This window comes from Nilaparvata lugens, chromosome 6, assembly GCF_014356525.2.
Source record: "Nilaparvata lugens isolate BPH chromosome 6, ASM1435652v1, whole genome shotgun sequence".
Taxonomy (NCBI): Eukaryota; Metazoa; Arthropoda; class Insecta; order Hemiptera; family Delphacidae; genus Nilaparvata; species Nilaparvata lugens.
This window is the reverse complement of record NC_052509.1, coordinates 26,393,761-26,417,082: the sequence shown is the minus strand read 5'-3', so window position 1 is coordinate 26,417,082 and position 23,322 is coordinate 26,393,761. Positions and strand designations below refer to the sequence as shown.

General features: G+C 33.8%; 1 protein-coding gene across 1 annotated transcript in view; it reads left to right on the top strand.

The window, feature by feature from the left end:
• Positions 1-23,322, top strand: part of LOC111055892 (DENN domain-containing protein 1A) — a 54,880-nt gene continuing 31,558 nt past the window's right edge. Inside the window, exons 1-10 of the mRNA XM_022343200.2 lie at positions 1-404; positions 1,776-1,934; positions 3,286-3,423; positions 8,509-8,644; positions 9,250-9,303; positions 13,561-13,818; positions 14,972-15,073; positions 16,249-16,476; positions 18,168-18,344; positions 19,105-19,137. Of these exons, the coding sequence (XP_022198892.2) occupies positions 388-404; positions 1,776-1,934; positions 3,286-3,423; positions 8,509-8,644; positions 9,250-9,303; positions 13,561-13,818; positions 14,972-15,073; positions 16,249-16,476; positions 18,168-18,344; positions 19,105-19,137 (1,302 nt within the window). The 5' untranslated portion in view covers positions 1-387. The remainder of the gene's footprint in view (positions 405-1,775; positions 1,935-3,285; positions 3,424-8,508; positions 8,645-9,249; positions 9,304-13,560; positions 13,819-14,971; positions 15,074-16,248; positions 16,477-18,167; positions 18,345-19,104; positions 19,138-23,322) is intronic.

The window sequence follows — 23,322 nt, the reverse complement described above, 5'->3', positions numbered from 1 at the left end:
TCACTATAATGAGGCTCTCCCGCCAATTAAATTTTAAATTTCCTTAGATCCGCCAGTTCCCAAACTGTCTAGTGTAATGTTAAAGGTAAAAGGAAATGTTGTTAGTAGGCTACTTTATATCATTAAAAATAATATGCTCATAATTCTATAAAATAATCACAATAATAACGAGAAGGTGAAACACTTGCATATTTGACATACCAGACAATATGAATGATACCTTTGATAATAATATTCTAATCATGTGTGCTCTCCCACATAATCAAGATCGTCGTGCTTTCAAAATGGAGTAAAAATTGCAAAGCAAAATGTCAATAAGGTTATCTCTCCTGCTGTCTTTTAGTAATAATCTACTGGAAAAAGAAATGGTGACATAGCTACTAAATAATGGGTTCTAGAATAAGGTATGTGTAATATTCATTTCATTCATTTAAAAAAATTGTTTCAAAGGCGTTTTGACAAAGCGAATTGAGTCTGTATTTTAAGGGAAACATCAAGAACGATGTCAACTAATTTTAGCGGTCTTGTGTTTTTTAGTTTAACTTATTTCTTTAATAAAATTAAATTGAAACTTTTCTATAATTGAATCAATGTAATTTTATTCTTTGTATTAGATTAGTTCAAAAATGACAAAATGTCAAGTTGACTTTAAGGTTAAGTGACTACAAGGTTTCTGTAATAACAAGATTCTTCCTCATTACTCAACACAATTCATTATACAAAAGAATGATATAAAATTCAATATTATATTGTGGCTATTGAATTAAAATAAATTGTTAATTAAGTAACATCTTATAGTAAAATTTTAGTCTTCATTTAAACTTGCTTTTCTGTTTAATTTGTGATTAATAATATACCATAAGTTACTTTTGTATTCATTATTAACTCAAATTTATCATTTAAAATTGTTTTTTGGTGAACGATTTAAAAAAAAATCGAATTAATATTCATGAATTGAATTAGTAGAGTAAGCTCAGTTTGGGTGTACGCCAACTTAACTTTACAAACAAAATTAAATTGTCATTAATTTAAGCTACCTTAAGTTGTAAAAATTCTAAGGTATTCAACACCTTCAGTTTATGAATATTTTGTTTTTTACTTTCCTTGCCCTATTACCATAGGTTTTAATAGGGGGGGTTAATGATAATTATATATTAATCCATTTTACAGACCTATGTTTTCAAAATTGTTGGCAGAAAGGCTAACGTAGAACGGGAAGATCATCATGATTCAAGATCATGTTGTGATAAATATGATTTAGCATCTAAACTTACCAGCTGTAATAAACACATCACTCCGTGATAAAATTGTTTCTGGTATAAAAACGGTAGTTTTAAGCACATAGGAAGTCCGTATTGAGATGTACGGTAAATGAAAATATTGATTATAAATAAATTTCATGATCCACCAAATAAAGTCAAGTGTGACATGAGATACATTGACTTTTTGGCGGTACGAAGTTCGCGGGGTTAGCTAGTTGTTGAATGAAAAAGTCATAAAATGATTTAATCTGTTTGCAAACTGATAATAAATTACGCTAGTTACCTTTATGAAAACTCTTTATATTGATACTTGAACTCAACGTATTTCTATCTCTTTTAAAACTCTTTCATAATAGAATTTCCTATATAATAAATCATAATTAACTTCTAATTCTCATTTTTTTAGCTTACAGGGTTTCTTTTATTGTGAAAAGTTAGGTATAAGTGTTTTCTTTTGGTATTCAAATTATGATTCTCTACTGAAAGATTGATTTCATTTATTGAATATTGCAGAGACAATGTGAGACACCTTTTTGAGTGTTTTTGTGAAGTAGTTGGACCTCAACCCAATGGGGCTGATCCCTGGATTATCCAGAAATTCCCTGACAGCTACAGAGATGAAGAGGTTCTTAAATCTGTTCCAAAATTTGCTTTTCCATGCGAGTTTGACAAGTAAGTATTTCCTATTTGAAGTAACTTATTAATTTCCAATTACTTGATCAATGCCCAGGTAGCCTATCCGTGGATAGATCACGTTATGAACACATAACGGGCCTATGGCCCGGTTGCACAAACGCCGGTTAAATTTCAACCGTGATTAATTTCACGAGAACCAATCAGAGAAGGCCTTTTTGATGAGACGGTACCTCTGAATGGTTCTCGTGGATCCACGATTAAAATTTAACCGGCTTTTGTGCAACCGGCAGATAGTGATATAGGTCGGAAATATTGCACACTGATCGTCTAGGACGGATGGCACTGATCGGACCTGGATAGATTTGATGCATTGTTTTCAATTGGAGTGCGCATACCTATCCGCATTGTAGATCGGAAATGTCGTCAGAAATCCTGAAAAGGGCACTGAAGCCGACTGCTCCGTTCGGATTGAATGACTCACTGGTATTGCAACATGCGGGTGTAGCTAACAAATTTAACTTTGTCTTCAATTAATTTGGGAAACAGATTATTAAACTCTCCATATTCTATCATTTTATGATTAATTCTTGGGTCCATATTTTGCTTTTTCTCTTCCCATGTCGCTGTTCCTCTTCTCCATTTTCAACAAATAAGAAACAATTATGTATAACTAAATTAATTAATCAATGAATGTTGAATATAAATAAATAACTTCGACTTCGCTACTGCTATCCATAACTTATATCATATAGTATTTGATTATTACAGTGTATTATGTGCTACAAATTCCTACATACAACATATAATTTGCAGATGACGCGACATACGTCGCAATGAGATGAAATGCTGATGTTCTAATGACTACTAGTGTGCGCAAAACCAAAAAAACTATGATCCGTTTGATGACGATACAGAATTAATGCAGTTTGAAATTGATGGAATAAAATAGGCTAGATAAGTTCATACTTCAAGTAGCTAAACATTTTCAATAGCTGACAGAAATACTAGTGTCTTTAATAGCCTCTTGAATCAATCGATATAAATATTTTTGTTTCTTGAATAACTTTAGTCCCACAATCATTCAAAAGTTCTAAAACAAATTCGTTGTTTTTGAATTAAGTCAAATTTTTATTACTTCAGTTACATAGTTGAAAATTTGAAACTTTGCCAAAAAATTGCTCTTTAATTAAAACAAAAATTTGGATAAATTACATTTATTTTATGATTGGATTCTATACTAAAGCAAACCAATTCAATTTTAGCTACGTATAGGCCAATTAAATAATATGAATTATAATGTAGTCTATTCAACATTTATCTCTCCAATTTCTAATTAAGTTTATTTAACCTTTCAATTTGTGCTAATTTATTTTTAAATATTTTTCAGCTCAAATATCCAGCACTACTCGTTTGTATTAACAAACATTGATTCGAAATGGACTTTCGGATTCTGCAGGCATGATCCAAAGTCCGAGACTGCCTTGGTTGTTTTAAGCTTTCTCCCTTGGCATGAGTCATTCTACAAGTAAGCATGATACAAAATAAATAATATTTACTTCCTGATACTGCTGCATAACTTAAATTGCTAATGAAAACAAACAGTTATCTATTCTTATTGCAAACATTACTCATTTTAAGAGTGTAAAGTGAATATTGCTAGTTCTACTTAATGCATCATTGATAGATTCTTATCAATAGTAAATGTACATTTACATCAATTCAAATTGATAGATGTTTAAGAATTCTCCAAAATTGTTATCTCAAATTGATGTTCTTGTAATAACTCGCATCGAAGTTTTATTTAACAAAATTTTACAGATCATGGAAGATTACAAGTGAATGAGATTATTATAGAAATGTTCCTAGTTGCAAAATTAACATAATCATATGAGTTCGGTCATCTGATATTATCACATTCACCCTCAGTGGTCTTTTAGAAGTAGTAGCCTCGAAGATGAGTGGGAGGACGACGGATTCGTTCACTACTTCTTGGATTCACAGTATTAGGACAAGGAGAGCCAGAGAGTTCTTCAGTAGGGCTCTTCCAGATGTATAGAATGTTCCTGTAAGGTTGGGGATTTTAGAGTTGAATCTAGAGGCTTAACTGGATCTTCAAATTCCGCTCGTGTAGTGGGAGTTGTCTCCAGCTCAGGATGATTATCACAAGGCACAGACGGAGCAAGGTTTCGTACTGATACTTTTTCCCTTCCATTTGGGAATCGAGCATGAGCATATTCCGGATTTGCTTCCAATAAGTATACTTCATCGACAGTTGGTTCAAACTTAGATTGTCTGTTTTCATGTCCGAGCAAAACTGGTCCGGAATTCAACAGCCAAGTAGGAGTACGCTTGACCGTCTTGGATGTGTAAACATCAGATCATGTGGTGTTGAATTTGTAGCTGTACAGAGCAGTGATACAATCGAGTGTAGGGCAGTGGCGAAGATCTGTTCCCATTGATTCAATTGAAGTTTTTGGCTTTTGATTGCTTATTATATTGCTTTCCAAACTATTCCATTGTATCTCTCAACTTGGCCGTTTCCTTGTGGATTATAAGGTGTTGCTCGACTGGTAGCAATTGCTCTGTTAGTTAAGAATGATTTTAATTCTTGTGACATAAATGTAGCTCCTTGATCTGAATGAAGATATTTTGGCATTCCAAATTATACAAAAAGTTCTGTCAATTTCGAAATTACAGTATCTGTCGATTGGTCTGGAGAAGGAAATGCAAATGGAAATCTTGTGTACTCATCCACTATGGTAAGAATGTAACGATTACGAGTACAAGTGGTTAATGGTCCTTTAATATCAATGTTTAGTCTCTCAAATGGTGAAGTAGCATTAAAGTTCCTTCGTGTTTCACAAACTTAGGTTTGACTTTAGAACAAACTTAACATGAATTAATTAAATTTAGAATATCTGCGACAGAGAATGGAAGGCTCTTGCTTCGAATCCAGTGGAGCATACGCGTAATGCCAGGATGACATAAATCTTCGTGGAGTTCTTCGATGCTTTCCGTGCTACAATAATCAATTGTTGCACACACTCTTGAGAATGTGTCAGCAACCGTATTTTCTTTGCCATGTCTAAAATATGATGTCGTGTTTGTAACCAGCCAGCTCTAATCGCCACCGCATTATTTTCTCATTATTGATTTTACCGGCTGCTTGATTTCTGATCAGAAATCAGAAACTGATTTCTAACTGATTTCTGATCAGTTACAAGGGTGAAGTGTCTACCAAGTAGATAATGCCTCCATTCTCGCAAAGATTCGACAATCGCTTAGGCCTCTTTTTGTAATGATGAGTGGTGTTGTTCTGATTGATTAAGGCGTCTAGAAAAAAAGGCAACAGGGCGATCATTCTGAGAAAGAGTAGCAGCAATAGGGAACTCTGATGCATCTGTTTCTACAACGAATGGTTTGTTATAGTTTATTGATGTGATTGTCGCTTTTTCTATCTCTTGTTTTAGATTGTTGAAAACCTGTATAGATTCATTAGAAAGTGGAAAAGTAGCCTTGGTGAGTGGTAGTACTTTCTTCGAGAATTTTTAATAGTGCGCAAAAACTCCTAGACATATTCAAAGAGAGGCCGAATCATGAGGTGGTGGTAGTGATTGCAAGGGTTTCAGACGTTCAGGGTCTGGTGTTAGATACCAGACCATTGGATATGGTGTATCCCAGTAGTTTGATCTCTGTTAATGAATATCTGCTCTTTTCATCATTGATAGTGAGAGAGTATTTTTGAGCAGCTCCCAGAAATCTTGTAAATTTATAATCATGTTCCTCTTGAGTATTACCGCATACAGTAACATCATCCAGATAACAGAATATATCTTTCATCTTTTCAGTTTTTATAAAGTTGGCAAGTACGCGTGAAAAAGCAGCTACTCCATTAGTTACACCAAAAGGTATTCTCGTAAATTGATACAGTTGTCCTGAGTCTTCAAATAATGTTTAGGTCATGTCTTCCTTTGGTATAGGGATCCGATGATATGCGCTTATATGATGCTACATTGTTGAGTATGTCATCAATCCGTGGTAAGGGGTATGCATCCAGATGTGTATCTATTAATTGTTTTAGAATAGTCAATTACCATCCTTTTCTTGTGGTTGGCAGTTTGAGATATGAGTACCTGTGCACTCCAAGGTTGAGGTTTATTGGTTTTATATTGCTAGTCAGATGTGTAAAGAGTTGAACGTTTCCAGCGGTCAATCCGCAAACAGTTAGAGGATTCTTTGTTCCATCAAACTTGACTTCGAGACTTGAGTGTAATGAAAGATTATGATGACCAATTATTACATCAGCACACAGCTCAGGCATACTTTGGAGATCAACATTAAAGTAAGAGTGTTCATCTAATCCAATGTTCACTTTACATTTTTTGCGAATAGTCGATTTTAGAGATGTATTTGCCATCATAAGTCGATTTTAGAGATGTATATGCCATCATAACCACTCCATCGGTAGGGTAAGTTTTCAGATTCAAATATTTTGCTAAAGATTCGTTTATAAAGCTCAGAGAGCTTCCAGTGTCAATACTGATACTTTTACAACAGTTTTCGAAAGAGAAGTAGGACTAATGTTATGTGTACTAATGTTGAGATCATTGAAACGGTTTGAGATATCGATGTGCGGGTTTCACTATTAATTTTCCTTTGACATTCTGTATCGAAGTCATGTATCACATGACCACCTTCCCATTTGAGAAAATGAAGATGGATTCAAAATGAAGCTGGATTCGAAATGAAGTTGGATCCATATGACGGATCCAAGATGGCGGACAAAAGTTTTGAAGCGACAAAAAGTTTTTTTTCAATTGGAATAGGATCCTATGGAACCTACTACTGTTAATATCATACTTGTAAAAGATATATTTAGCTGTTTCCATAATAATTCTCACCAACTCTGTAGCATAGTTGAGAATGATATTGTATGTATCAATGTATAGATCTTTATTATATTAAAGTTACAAATGACAAAAAATTCACAGCCAATACAGCTTGTTCGCTCGAAAAATCAACCTCAAAATCAGTTAGAGAACACACTGGAGGCTATGGTAAAACCTCCAAATCACGAAAATTCTACCTCCTTGGCACCCCTTGAGCCCCACAATTTTTTTTGACACATTCAAAGCAGCCTCGCACAGAATAATAAATAAATAATTACAAGTTGCGGATCTCAGAGATCAATACAACAGTTCTTGAGCGAGCTATACAACCCAGGGGGTACTTGTTATAGAAATGTTCCTAGTTACAAAATAAACATAATCATATGAGTTCGGTCATCTGATATTATCACAATTGTTCTGTCTGATCCATTTTATACTGTCAACAATATGCACTCCCATGACGGTATCTACCCTACGTTAAAAAGAAACAAATAGCAAAATATTCGCTTTGATAAAAGATTTCGGCTGCTCGATCAATGCAAATCATGCCATCAACTATAAACCCTCAGTGTAAATGAGGGAATTATCCAAGATGCATAACAAGATACATGTGATTGTACCATTTATTAGAAGCAATATCGAGGCACCGAGCTTCGGTGTTCTTATTACACCAATCCATGAATAAGCCATAACGCTTGTTGTATGCATTTTTCGACTTCTCGGGCAGCAAATTTGAAGTCACATTTTCAGCTTCAGTTTTGGCGGAGTTAATAAATAATTATCACTATCACTCGAAATTTTATCGTATTTTAAAATTAAACTTTTAGGAATTATTGCAAATATAACTTACTGCGAATTTCTACTAAACTGCTGCAACAATTGTCAACATTTCGACAACAACGCGTATCTCTAGTAGAAATAATGTTAGTTTTTACTCTACTTCCAAGTACTTGATTTATAGAATGTCAACAACACTTTCTCTGCCAGCAAAATCATAAGTATATTTATTCAAGTTTCGTTTATCATAATCTTTTTTTTAAGAGTTTGCCACATGACCTATACCAACATAATCTGTTTTTCTGTTTCCAAAAGCACCAATAATATACCTAAAATATTAATAAATATCAATTTTCCACAGATATTATTTCAAATCCAAGCAAACGTATTTCACCAATTGATCAGATCTTGGTTGTGGTCTTGAATTCAGTTGGCTATGTTACAATAGTTCAATGACAACTTAAGATAGTTTCTTATCTGAGCTCTGACCTCCCTATCTATTTCCAATGTAAGCTTTCAAAGTAGAGATGCTTCCCATGTTATTTAAATGGAGTTACTTTCTTCCTTAGGGAGTAAAATCCATTTTTAGTCCCTAGGGCAAAAAAGTGATGATTTACTATTATGTTCCAAGGGAGTGAAATAAGTACTGCAGACAGTAGGTGGAGGAAAAAATTCCAAATAAATTTAGTTATTGGATTCAAACATTGGAAAAGTCACAGTCATCTCATAAATACCGGTACATCAATAAACATTTGAAAAACTAATACGTCTTTGGTTAAACATTGGAATTGGACGTCAATAAGTTATGAAATTGGAAAAAATAGATTGATCATGTTATTGTTCCCTCTCCTGAGAAGATCGTTTATTCCGTGATATTTCTAAATTGATAAAATTCAACGCATTTTATCGCTTGCTCTTTATTTTGTAACCCATTTTTGTTGCAGATTTTTGAACATAATTTGCGAATTAACTCATAATGCTCACTCTGATGATTTGTGGAAATTCCTGGAAACTGTCTACCAGAGTCGAGTGCCGGAACCGGGAGCAACTCTCCAGGTTCCCACCTCAACGTCTCATTCTGTGAGTAAACCAAATAATGATACTTCCTGTGTTATTGTGGTAGATATCCATATTTACCACATCCAATCCTGATACCACATTGATTGAAACATTACTATTGCGTATGTCCAACTATGGTACACATGGTCCATGGGAAAACCTTACTGTTTACCATCTTGGTTCAAACATATGGACTTTGATGTGTTAAATAAAAATGAACTTTAAATTTATATGTCAAAACCACTGGTTTATTAAAACAATCCAAGATACTATTTCCGGTTGTTACACTATGTAACAACCATCACCACCATCACTAGATATTGGTAGTGGTGTAACAAACGAAACTATTATCTTAGGTTGTTTTAATAAACCAGTGTTTTTACAATATCAAGTCCATTTTCATTTAATAATAATATTGAAGTTGTACGTTCAAGTAATGTAGGTTTATAATAGTACTTTACTGATATTTCTTTATATAAATCACAGTGACAGATTTAAACAGATGTAAGAAACCCATTAATATATTTGATCATACTCTTAATCGTTTTTGTATTTTTTTCAGATATTTTTTTCTCCACCTTTTATTACGATTTACTAATGTGTTCCTTCGTGTGTTTTTTTTTCAGAAATTTGTATGCCAATGTCCATGCCAGTTTTCTCTTCCAAGTATACCAGAAAATGTAAGTTCACTCACATAAAGAGAATAATATCTTTTACTTATTTTATAAATACATATTAGCAATCTAAATGAATATTGAAATAAGCTAAGTAGTATATTATGGGAATACAAATTGTGTGGAAATGATTGTGGGATCATTTGTGGTTCCATTCCATCAATCAATATTACGATATTTATAATATATATTATAATATTCGTATTATTATCTTATTAATTAATATTATAATAGAGTTTTAGTACAACATTTCCGAATTTTATCGGAAAAAAATTTATAACAAAAAAATTTATTTTATCGGAGAAAATTTATAACATATAATGATATATTTGATTGTAATCATTATGCAGATATTTCTTATTTCTCATCTTTTCTTCTTTAATAAACTTTGTTCATCATCCTCACAGGTTTTCTAACTTTTGGGATTAATTGACCGAAGCGAAGCTGAGGTCTTAGTTTCGACTCGATAGGCTTTTGTTTGTTTGTTTGTACCGCAGTTACAGTCGCAGATATTGTCCGATTTGGATAAAATTTGGTATACAAGTTCTTTGAAACAATACGCAGAAACGTATGTGTAACGATTTTTGATAAGACCTCCGGTTTTTTGTAATTTGAAAAACCGCAGACCAAACTCCTTCCAGGAAGTTACTTTTTCGTATCTAGCGCCGTTATTTTGCAAGATACAGCAATTTTTGTTCTTTTCAAAATGAAAGATCATTGTATTTTTAGTATGTGAAGAGTAAATCTTGCCCAAAATAATATAGCCTAAGTAGAAAAAGTGGTTCTCATTTTTTATAATAGAACTTGTGCCGCTCTAAAATGTGCTGTATTTATTAATTGTAGAAAACTTCTCACTTGACTGTACAATTTTTCCCTTTTCAACACGAAATTTCCCTGTTTCATAGATGAATAGTCTCTGGAAAACTATTAGCTTTTGTTTTCCCTTTTAGACGGGCTACACACTGGTGTTGCAAGACATGCGTCTTAAGACGCGTGCCGTGTCTTATCAAATTTCATGAGACATGCATGTCCTTTGCATGTATCTGTCGCTTGTCGCATGTCTCGTGATTTTCGGTTGTATTACAGACTGCGCATGAGCAGTGACAAAGAGTGTTCAGTGCTGGCAGTAGACAGTGGCTGGAGCGCATGCGCGGGTGATGTCTCGCGCGACATGTGTCGCATGGAACCGGCTAACCGGTTCCATGCGACACCTGTCCGATACACAGGCGACGCCTCGAACATCTGTCGCAAGCAGTGAGTAAGCTCTGATTTTACAACACAGGTTGGTTTCATATGCGACATGCCTCGGACATGAGATTTGTCGTAGACATGTCCACGACACCAGTGTGTAGCCCGCCTTAGTATGAGATCGAAAACCGAGTTGTGAGCATTTAACATTCTGCATAGCATAACAAGCCATAACATTAAAACCACTTTCCGTTGAAACCATCATTAGCAACCTCCTGCCATTGACACCAACAAACCCATATTATTTAGAATCATTTTCTGTCTCACAGACGATAGCTGTGAGACGATTCATCGTCTAAATTGCCTACTGCATATTCCATTTATCCGTCAGTTGACCAATATATTATAATAAATTATTAAAAAAGCTGTAATATAGGTTAATATTGTAAATATAGGGACGATGTGGAGGTACTTCCTCGAAAGACATTATTGTTATGTATGTCTGCCAGAAGAAATTTTCAAGATCTTATACTGTAGAATACAGAGCGACTTACGGGAAATGAATGATTTTTACATGAGAAGTATAACATTGATTCGCGAGCTATATCATTTTAATGTTACAAAAATAATGATTATTTTATATTATTTATGAAAATATAGGGTGATTTAAAAAGAGCACCGGTTTTAATACATAAAATTAGAAGGGTTTTTATACTATAAATCCTATATACCATAATATATCCCTGTACTACAGCGGAGTTCTTCAATACTAACCTGCTTCAGTCACGTCCTCTGCAACAATGGCTTGATTATCCTGGAGCAAACTGTCTTTTTCGTGAAGACTATCTTGAAAAATATAAGGCTCCACTTTTTCAATGTTATGTAAACCACTGATTGGTCACTTCCTAGTATTTGAAGTAAGTATTTGAACTATGGGAGAGTGTGGAATCAGCATATTATATTATACAATAATAATTGTACAATAATGTTTTCCATTCACATCCCTAATTATAACTAGATTCCAAGTTGTATTCCGCTCAAACCTAAATTTACAAAAAACAAACAAGAATTTAAAATAAATAACTGCACTTGAGAAACACTCCAGACAGCAGATCAGATTAGATTGAGCTTTATGATTAAGAACAATATTACTGTAAAATTGACACGAGTCATTAAAAAATACTTTTGAATCAAAAATCATACTCCTCACTCGCATAATAGTTGTTGAGCTCCATTATTTCAATATCTTCATTGTCCTGATTATTAGTATTAACATCACATTCATGGTTAATGTTATCCTCCATTCTAGCTTCATTCAAATCTGCAAGTTTAAAGAGAATTGTAATATTGAAATTCCTGTTATGAAAATAGTGAATAATAGGAAATAAACAATTGAAAAAAACAAGAATCAATCCATAATAAATACATAAATTGGTTTTATCAACATCAATAATAGGGCTTAAAAAAGGTAGTTCATTGAGGAAAATAATTTTTATCGCATATACCATAATTATTATACTAGGTAATCATACTCACTGGCATAACTATTGTTGGGCTCCATTATTTCAATATCTTCGTTATCCTGATTACCATCAATATCAAAATCGCCTACCAAAAATTGATTACCATCAATATCAAAATCGCTTCCAATATCATTGTTCTCATTATAGCCTCATTCAAACCTGCAAATAAAAAAAACAATTGGACAATTTTATTTTGAGGAGGAATAAGTTAATACAATCGAAAAAATGTATCACATAGTAAACTGTGGTAAGGAATAAACATATCACTTGTGAGCAACAGTGATTCAACCTATTGAATGGATTGATTATTATTAACACAACACGTTGTAACCCAACACTTTTTTGATTAGGTAACTTGAAATGAGTTACTTACAGTAGCCTACCGTACAGGTAACATCAGCAACAATCTGATGATTTAATCCTTCTCAAAGTGATGGACCATGGTTAAATGTTTCTTTTTATCCAAGTTCAAGTTTTACATGAATTTGGGCTGTTTATCAAATCCTTGCTAACTTGAATCTTAATGGTACAATTCAGCCTACTGCTAACAACTTAAAGTTTTTTCCTGTTTTATTAACTTATTACCAAATTTGTGCTATTATATAATTATTAGAAGGTTATGTACTTACATGATCGCTCAGCCAATTTGTCCAAAAATTGTCCTCTGCTCTCCATAATATTCGTTAATGTTGAAAAGGAAGTTTGCATAAAGCATAAAATGGACATCAGATAGAAATGAGGTTAGGATACCTATTCCTCAACAATGCTACAGCGCGCCAATATCAGTTCAGTGCCATCAAAATCAAATTCCTTGAGTGTAGAACTAGCTTATCTTGGACTCCAGATACATGGATCAGTCAATGCCGTGCGAATGTAACTCACACTTTGGTGCAGAACAAGCTTTATGATATACGATATTCTAAGCTATACGATACTTCTGCACTGTGAATTCAACATAGTATCAACAGAGTAAATTCAACTGTGTATCTCAAGAAAATTACATTGATAATCATTGTATTGTATTGTTTTTTTAAATAATTGTCTGTTTGTTTGTACCGCAGTTATGGTTCGATTTGGATAAAATTTGGTATACAAGTACTTTGAAACAAGGCGCAGAAACGTATATATCTGAAATTTTCAAATTCATCCCAGCTTCAAGATGGCGGCCCTTTATTCGGAAAGTTTTCCCTAAAAATAAACCTTTTAATACTTTATCGGAGCAGGTTCAAATTGGGCTCATTATTCTCAGCGCTTCAAAGCGGTATTATTTCATGTATCACATGATCAAAATTTTAAAATTTTTGGAATTCGAATTTTTCTCCAAGTTTCCCAATCCAACTCGAAGTCCCAATCCAAGTTTCAGAATTTTTATCTTTTCAACCATGCTTCCGAGCTCAAAAGTGTAGAGGATCTTTATTTTTCAGCGCTGCAAGGTGGTCTTTTTTCTTATATAATATCATGATACTCTAAATGCAATTAGTATGTGTGTGTTGAGTGTGCGTGTATGGGCGGGGCGGGCGTGTATGTGAGTAGTGATGTTGGTGTGTTGCAGCGCAACCTGACTGAATACTACAATGCAGTAGACAGCACCAACATGATGGTGGTGTTTGCGTCAATGCTGTACGAGCGTCGGATGGTGTTTACGTCGCGGCGGCTGTACCGGCTGAGTGCGTGCGTGCAAGCGGCCAATGCCATCATCTACCCCATGCACTGGCAACACATATTCATCCCCGTCCTGCCCCACGTTCTGCGCGACTACCTCTTGGCGCCCATGCCCTTCCTCATCGGTGTGCCCCACTCTGTACTGCAGGTCACTTCAAACACATTTCATACTTGCTTGTAAATAACACATTGAGACGGTTGCACAACAGCCGGTTAAATTTCAACCGTGATTAATTCCACGAGAACCAATAAGAAAATCCGTATTTTCAAAAACGCCTTCTCTGATTGGTCTCGCGAAATTAATCACGGTTAAATTTTAACCGGCTGCTGTGTAACCGGGCCATTTTGTGGCAATATGTTTTGCCTTCTCACAAAAGTGTAATAATTGTACATGACTGAATGAATATGGAATAAGAATTGAAATATTAGTCAAGTCATGTGGCCGGGAAGTGACCACAAGGCCTTGCAAGGCCAGCATGATGTTTCCAGTTAGTAGAGGTACTAGCTTCTTCTTCGTCTTCTTTTTCTTGACCCCCTCTGCCGTTACAGTGTAGGGGTAGAGGTACTAGCTGAAACTGGAATTTCATGCAAGCTCTGCAAGAGACACCCACAGCCAAGTAACCTACAATATAATCAGGGTCCTATTTCACAAATCAACAAACCATGTTAGCATCCATGGTTACTGTCAAGTACTGATAACAAGTTATCAACTACAAGCGTTTCACAAAGAGAATGGGTTACAAATTTACACCTCTAAGGCTCAACTCACACTTACGCGACTCAGGTCGAGAAGAGACTCGACTCTAGTCGAGAGCATGTGTTTTCGAATGGTGACGTCGCGGAGACTAGAATCGACTGGTCTGAGTGAAACCATTTGGAAACACATGCTCTCGACTAGAGTCGAGTCTCTTCTCGACCTGAGTCGCGTAAGTGTGAGTTGAGCCTAACAGTTCACAAGTGTTTCCACACCTTAGTGCCACAATAAGTAACCGTGTCAGATTCAGATTATCAATAAACTCTATGTGGCACTGAAATTTCACTCAGGTGAAACTTGAGACATTTCATTGTACTTGAAGAGACTAGTATTTGAGACTAGTACTTGAAGATACTTCTATTGAGAAAAAGTTTGATACAATATTATGTGTTCTACACTTTGACATTAGCCCAGATATAAATAGCTGAACATTTTATTTTTTTCTATCTCAGGAACCCTCTACAAAAAGTCTTAACCATAACATTTATTAATGAGAAAATTGAATTGATGAAATGGCTATTAAGGGTGTTTTTTGTTTGTTATATAGAAAGTGAACCGACAAGATATGGGCGAAGTTGTGATATTAGATGCCGACAACAATACTATAGAAACTCCGTTTAGTGATCTAGAAAGTCTTCCACAGGATGTAGTAAGTATAACTTCAAATTGAAATTAACATCTTTTTAATGAAAATAAGAATTAAACCTACGGTTCATTCGTTATCAAAATAAGTTAATTTGTTCTGCTTAATGGATTTTGAAGATTTATAGTCTTAATAGGTTTTGATTCCAAAGTGGAATCATAAAGAATAAACAAGGTTCATTGCCTCCATTTAGAAATTTCATCAATATTATAAGACGAGGAACTTTGGGCTTGATCTGTTTCTTGTTTACTATTGCTCTGACTCGACAGTTGAATAAGTGCAGTCTCAATATTTTGTACATTTCAATAATATACTGAAAATTAATCATCCAATCTTTCTTCATCATCATATTTATTCCATAATAGTCTGTTTATAAATTTTCTGAATCTAAAAGCACACTCATAACATATATACCGTATTACCAATAAGTTCAAAACTGTAATACTAGACATTATCAAACTCCAAAGAATACAACATACTTTTTCCTCTTTATCCAGTACAATCAATATACTATATATTGTATTACAATAATCGAACTTTTCATGTTAATATTTCCGTCATAATTTATATCTCACTTTATTTCATGATATTATTTATTCATAATATTATCTGTAATTGTATCCAGAAATGATTAGTTTGTATACGAGTAAACTATTGTTGTTTATAATTATTTGCAAGTCCAAATTAATATGTCATAAACCACCCTGAAGACTTCTACTATTGTAAATAATTACAACAGGGAGAACAGCGAGAAAGATAGCAGCGCTCATGTAAAGTCCTCCAAATTTTCCAAGGATTTTAGCGCTTATCAACTTTTTTCCTAGCTGTTCTACCTGTATTAATTTGATTTCTGCTCAATGATTATAACAATGTAAGTATCTATCAACAAGACGATTGAGTGAAAGCTAGAATCTAGTGACTAGCAACAAGTCATTGGATCTAGCTATACAAATAAGATTATACAGCTGACTCGAATCTCAGCATTTTCGTGAAAATTACCTAGAACTAGCAATTGCTAGCTTTTATTCTATTAATTTATTTTTTAAATTTTGAACAATTTCAATACAAATAAGATTATTATTGAACCATAAATGTAGGCTACCTATCATTATAATCATAATGTACCTATCATAATAGACCTATCATTTGAATTTTGAACAGTTTCAATATGTATTATTTAGGTTAGGGAACTGAAAGCACAACTGAAGAACCGCGCCGCTCTGCTAGGCGACGGGGTGTCGCGAGCATTCCTGCGGGCTCTCGTGCAGCTGATCGGTGGCTACAGGGACGCACTCAAGTTCCACCAGGGAGAGAGCATCAAGTTCAACGCAGACGCATTCGTCGAGTCACGGCCTCCCTCCATGCAGCCCTTTCTCCGCAAAATGCTGCAGCTCCAGATATTCCAACAGGTACTACCTACACTCACTATTTCCCTATTATCTTAGGGTTGAACAATATAAATGGAGGACCATCAACTTTAATTTTAGGCTGGCTACTAACGATAGAACATTCATGATACACAGTCATCATATTATATTGTTGTGTCATCACAGCTGTGACTTGACATCATTGGATCACTTTCTATGGGGCCACTGAGGATTCATTAGTTAATGCGGTGTCATCATTTTATGACAGGCTGGCACACTGTCAAACGAGAGGAGGGCATTTCGAGCATATTTTAAAATGAAATGTAAATAGTAGTAAACAGATTACTAAATAAATAACCATTTTTCAATGTATTTCGTTATTCATTCAAAAACGTGTTGTTTAAGTTTCATTACTTTACCAATCATTTCTTTTAAAACTAAAACTTAAATCAGCTGCCATTTTGGTACATCATAGAACATTTATATTGATTCCATCTTTCTTGTTTTAAAAAGTCCTTTAAAATGATGTACCACACAATGAGTGTTTATATTTAAAACATTCGAGTCACAACCCTCAAGTCATTAAGTATTCGACAGATAACTTATCCTGAAAGCTACAGTATTATATCTACAACAGTCTCCAACTTATTGAAGGGCTCCCATACATATGACTCACTCTGAATTAAAAATATAAGTTGAGTTCCTGTAATTCAATTGACAATTCAAGGATCTACCCTTCCAATATTTTGCATTACTATATTTTGAAAAAGCTATACTATATTGCTGTGTTCTTATCCGATTTTTCTTTCTTCCCGAATAGTTGAATCTGAGCGATTTTCTTGGTCATTTTTTTTTTGTTTACACTCCGTGTTAACATGTTTGCCCATTGTTATTGTAGCTCACTGCCGCCTTGATCTACTCCCCTAAACTCTAGTTTAATAACTCAGTGTTTGTTTTAACATTTTTTCTCTTATGAAATCGAATTTCTTAATCTGTGGTTAAAATTATCAGTTATTTTTAACAGAAGCTCAACAAACGAAGCATTAGCGTGAATTTCGTGAAATTCGGTCTTGAACAGCAATAAACATTTTTCACCATTTCACACCCAGAAAAGCTTTTATTCTTACTCAAGTCTCGAATGGCAGTGTCAAGTCGTAAAATGTCGTGTTTGTCATTTTTGATGATGCTGTTGACCATTTTATTCCAAGAATACATGACTTCCCTTTTTTATCCACTGAATCCCCTCTACATCCACTCTGTAGGCCCTACCTACAGCATTTAGTTCTTATATATGATTGTAGGTTCTATCAAGTAGCTATGGACCATTTTGTAATCTTTAATATTTCACTCCGAGTATACATACATGTCGAATTTTGCAATCCTGCTCACTCAATGGGTTCTCTATGCTTATTCAGCCTTCCTACAGCATGTTTTTTTTGTTCTAAACGGTCACTTCTATTTCTCACTATCAAGTATATACAACGTTAATTATATAATATCTGGGTTTCCAAAGTAGTAATGGGAACTATTTTTCTTTTTTTGTAGCATATTGAATGAAAAGGATCTAGTTAACCAAGTTTACTAGAGATTTGTAATGGTATTACCACTGAAGCTAGTTTTCAGTTATTTGTGTGAATTAATGTTACACAATTTCAGGTCTTTAAAATATACTACAGTATAATCTTCTCTGCTACAAGGAATAGTATTTTATTTCACATGTATGTTTTTATTAGTTCATAGAAGAGAGGTTGGACATGCTGAATGCGGGACTTGGATTTTCTGACGAGTTCGAAATGGAAGCGTGCAACTACTCCGACAAGACCAGTTCACGCCTTAAACAGCAGTACAAAGAATGGACCTACACTATGCGAAAGGAGGGCACTGCATTTCTAAAAAGCGTCAAAAGCAAGGTAACACATCTTCAATCTATTTTCGCCTCAATTAGATCGCTTTATTATATGGTGTGCTTGAAACAGTTGTAGACTGCTTCAATTTTCTTCCAATCCTATCCAACTTACAATTGAAATATCAACAACATTGGATTTTCTATTTGAATAAATCTCTTGCTTCCCGTGCTGCTTTTTTGCTGAAAGTGTCCAAAGTCTCTGAGTTTTTCTACACTTTATTGGATGAGTCAAGGTTCGACTTATAATGCGTTTTCTAAATGTAATCGGAAAGGTACAGACTGATTTTCTAGTTGGGTCATCACTTATTGTGAAAAGTCCTTTGCTTTACTCTTAACTAGTAACAATTTGTATCATTATGCGACCGGTAATTATATTGGAGGCCAGGGCTTCTGGGATGTTGGTTTATTTATGTTGTAGATTTACAGAAGTATGATTATGTTATTTCAGTTGCTCTATCATAATTATTCTGTCAAGTGCTTTTCTCATTACTATCTAGTTGTTAACTGCTATTTTATATAATCATAATAGAACATTCATTTTTATAAACTAAACGTTATGTTTATAATATAGTAAATAGTTCTCTATTTTAAATTGAATGATTTGTCATACTGCTTTAAAGTAATGGATTGTTCTTACACAGATAATATTTAGGCTAATAGTATTTGATTTCAATGTTTAATTTCATTACATTCAAAATAATAATGTAGGTTTCAATAATTTGCTTTTCATTTGATTTGCTATCTTGGTTTATTTTTTCTTGTAGGCTAACCCTGCTATGAAGTCTGCTGTCAAACATGTAAGTAAATATTTTCAGAATGTAAAATAATGAAGTACATTTATTATAAATAATAAAGAACATTCACTGAAATTTCTTTTGATTTCCTTGAATGTAATTATTGACATTTGCATGCTACTCATAACTGTGCACATGTTTTACACCTCTGCATATATTACATTCTAACTCATTTTATCACCTTCTTACTCTTACATTGAACATTTTTCTTGGATAATTGCCATTTTCATGCTACTCATACCCCATGCTTTAGACCCATCCCAATTTATTACTTTTATCACCTTTATGCCTCGCAAATGTTCTTATATACCAAGCAAACTCTCATTAGTATTTCATTTCTATCATGTAATGTGTTTCCAAAACACAAATAATTTTTTTTTTAAATTGTCAATACACAGTTTCAATGTTGCAATTTTAGTCATTATTGTTAACAATATGGATGTAGAACTGCATGCAAACTTTACTGAATTTATGGTTTGTATCTATAAAGCGGTTCTTGAGATCATTGATTAATGATTTCATTCAAGAACTGTATTGCATTCTATAACAAAAACACAATGCAAGTACCTGCAGTGCTGCCAACATACCAAACAAATTTTTACCTGTATCTACAAGTAGTGCTCGAAAGCAAAACGAAATTTCCCCGATATTGCTTAGTTTTGTCCCTGTTTGACAAATTATTGAAAATATCTTTGTTCCTATTTACCCCGTTTTACGGTATGTCATTCAGAAAAATCCCAAGGAATAATGTTCTCCAATCATGGAATTAGTTCATTTTTATCAAAAATTATTTACTATAAACTATTTGTTATAGTGAGATTCACTTTTAAAGTCAGCATCTGATTCTTATTTGCTATCCTTGTCCATCATTATACGAAGCTGATAGCTCTATCATTTTTCAACTCTGCACAGTTACAAATTTGTCATTAACGTTTTTAAGCTATGTAGAAATAAGATGAACTTTAGTGAGTTCCACGTTATAATGGCAGTATTTGATTAACATTGGTGTTGCTATCCTTGTCTATCTTTCGATAAAGCAGATAGAGCTATCCTTTTCTAGCTCTGCAACGTTGACAGATCGTTTTTCAACAATGTAGAAGTATGATTAAGAAAATATTCAATTTTAATTATGAAAATTCTTTAATGAATAATATTGAAGAATATATTTTTTGACGAATAATATAAAATTGAATATTTATTAAAAAAGAAAGAATGAACAGTTCATCGAATATACCGGCATCAGCTATCTTCTATAGAAGGCAGTAACAAGGCAGAGAATCGCTAACGCTGTCTTTCTCCACTACCATTATAACGTGGACCGCACAATTGCAAAATATTTAATACGCAATCTTAATAAATTATAAAAAAATGTTCTTGAATCGTTATTATAATAGTGAATAGTTATTTTCTTGATGAATATGATAATATATTGAGATGAAATCTATATTAAGCTGCGTACAGATATACGCGCCTCCAACCCGCCCGCGCAAGCTCCGCCCTCGATCCGCCATCGCTCTGCAATCGCTCCGCCCCCGATCTGCAGTCGCACTGATCATGAACGTTACGGGAGATGTTAGCTCTTCTCGCGTTCCACTCTTGCTCCCCGGTCGATCATCAATCGCTCTACTCGAGTAACGTTCGGTTGCGGAGCAGAGCGAAAGTCTGTACGCACCTTAATAAGAGAGAGTAGGGTTGTGTTTGTTCGTGTATTCGTTTTTTCGCATCAAAACATGTCAACTTGTGGATTGCATACCGGAAAAACGGGAATGATTTAGATCTCCAAATTTTGCACATAGATTCTAAAAATATCAATCTCGTGCACCTGGAAGCCCAAATTTCAAATTTCCTTTTAGATTTTTCAGAATTAATGTTCAAATTCCATTAATGGTACATACGATTTCCTAAAAAAATCACCAAATCATAATATGGTCGAAATTAAAAAAGGAACATCTGTTTCTATTATTGCTTTCTACCTGATACCACTTAACCTCAATAATATTGTTTTGATAATTGATAAATATTTTTAATAATAATGATTATATTTTTATTATAAATATAATAATAGTATTGTTTTGATAATTAATATATATATATTTTTTTTATTTCCACAAACTCTGTATAATAATAATATATGGTGAATGTGGAACAGCTGCATCAAAGAAATTATCTCAAAAATATCTGTTTAGAAAAAAAAACTTTCCCCCAATGGACATAAATCGGTTAACGTTTAATCACGATAAAATGCTATACTTCAATTGAGATTAGCGCTAACCAATGCATTTTGGTTGCACAAAAAAGAAATTTCAAGCGATAAAACTAATCGATGTAAAAAAAAATTAACAGGCAATTCACGGGGAATTAAATCCAACTGACGCCGATTAGGTACCTACTGATAGCTGTCTTCCAAAATTATGATCCTGATTTTTGAGGTTAGTTTTCGATCTGGTTTGTTTGCAGATAGCACGACACTGGCGACAGACAGAACATTTTTATGGCGCATGCATAATGAATAGTCACCGCTTTGAAAACATAACCTCACTTTTTTGCCATTTGTTTAGAATAATAATTTTAATAACATCACTGTCGGATAAATTACAGTGTTGCCGGATTATGAAACCGTTAAAATCTTGGTTAGTTAACCGGAAAACTTAATCGGAATTGAAAACTTACCGACCTTTGTGGAACAGAAATGAATATGTAAAACTAACGCTGATTTGTTAATCGGCGTTAATGTCCATATTTAAAAGACGTAGTTTACGTGCAACTGGCCCATAGTTTTGAAACTTCGTTTTCCTGATGCAATGTTTAGGCCTACACGTGGCATGCATTATTAATTTTTCAGCTAGAACAGTTTTTAGAGACAAAGTGCTAAATAAACGTCTACAGTTTCATCAATGCTGTAGGCTATCGGCAATATGAAAATATGAGACGCATGCAGTTAATATGTCTTTGAATAAAGGTGTTTATATTTACATAAAGAAATTATTCCCTTCCATTTTTATTTAATTAAAATTTCAAAATTATTCGAGCGCTGATAGAATGACTGACTCACTATACAGTTAGTCGAAAATTTTAATATTGGAATGAGGGATATTTTGGCAAGCTGAGCAAAAAAATAAGGTCCTATGCACCTTTTCGTTATATATTCAAATGAAAAATGAGCTTTGTGGGTTGTCAAAACTCCCTCTTAAAGGGAAACTATTCAACTTATTCTACCTTTTAGTAAAATAACAATAATCATCCATCCATCTATCCTTTTCTATACTATAATAAAGGAAAGAACTGGATTATGCACGTATACACGTGTTAAGTATGAAAAATTATGTTTGATGCATCATCACGTCTGAACTACTGGACTAATTAACTTTTGCATATACTGAGAAATTTTGCATATAGATTCTTGCTTAACCGAGGATGGTTATAAACCTATTTTAAATTCTTCAATATTTGATTACATCAAGTTTTCAGTTTGTCAAGTTTTCAATTATTTGTCATTCCTTCAGTTGTTGTAAGGAAGCAGCAGAACATTTCTCTTAAAAGGGAAATTAGAACATAGGTATGATTGGGGATCCTTTTCGAATGATGAAAACAGGTTTTCCGTCGTACTCAAATTTTAACCGCCATTTTGAATCCAACTTCTTATTTAATTGAAAGGTGGTCACATGATACATGATTCCGATACAGGATTTCCAGAGAAAAGGTAGGTATGGTGAAAACCGCACATCGATATCTCAAACCTTTCAAAATTTATTCTCATTCATTTCCTTTATTATAGTATAGAAAATGATATATCCATCTATCATCGTCTATACTATAATAAAGGAAAGAACTGGCTTAAACACGTGTAGAGGATAGGAAAAATAGAAATAAAAATAAAAATCTCAGTACCCTTTATGAATTATTTAATCACAACACGTTTCGGACATTGATGCCATTTTCAAGTCCATTATCACAAGTCCATCAAAATGTCCGAAATATGTGATTAAATAATTCATAAAGGGTACTGAGATTTTTATTTTTATTTCTATTTCTATAAAAAGTAGCCCTATACAGAAAAGAGATAAATAGGATAGGAAAATTATATTTTCCTACAGTTACGTTGAAAAGTGGCCATTGCTGCTCTGATTACAGAACGCAAAGAATCACTTTTCCGCTCTAGTGCGGGAAAAATTTTTCCTGCACTCCAGA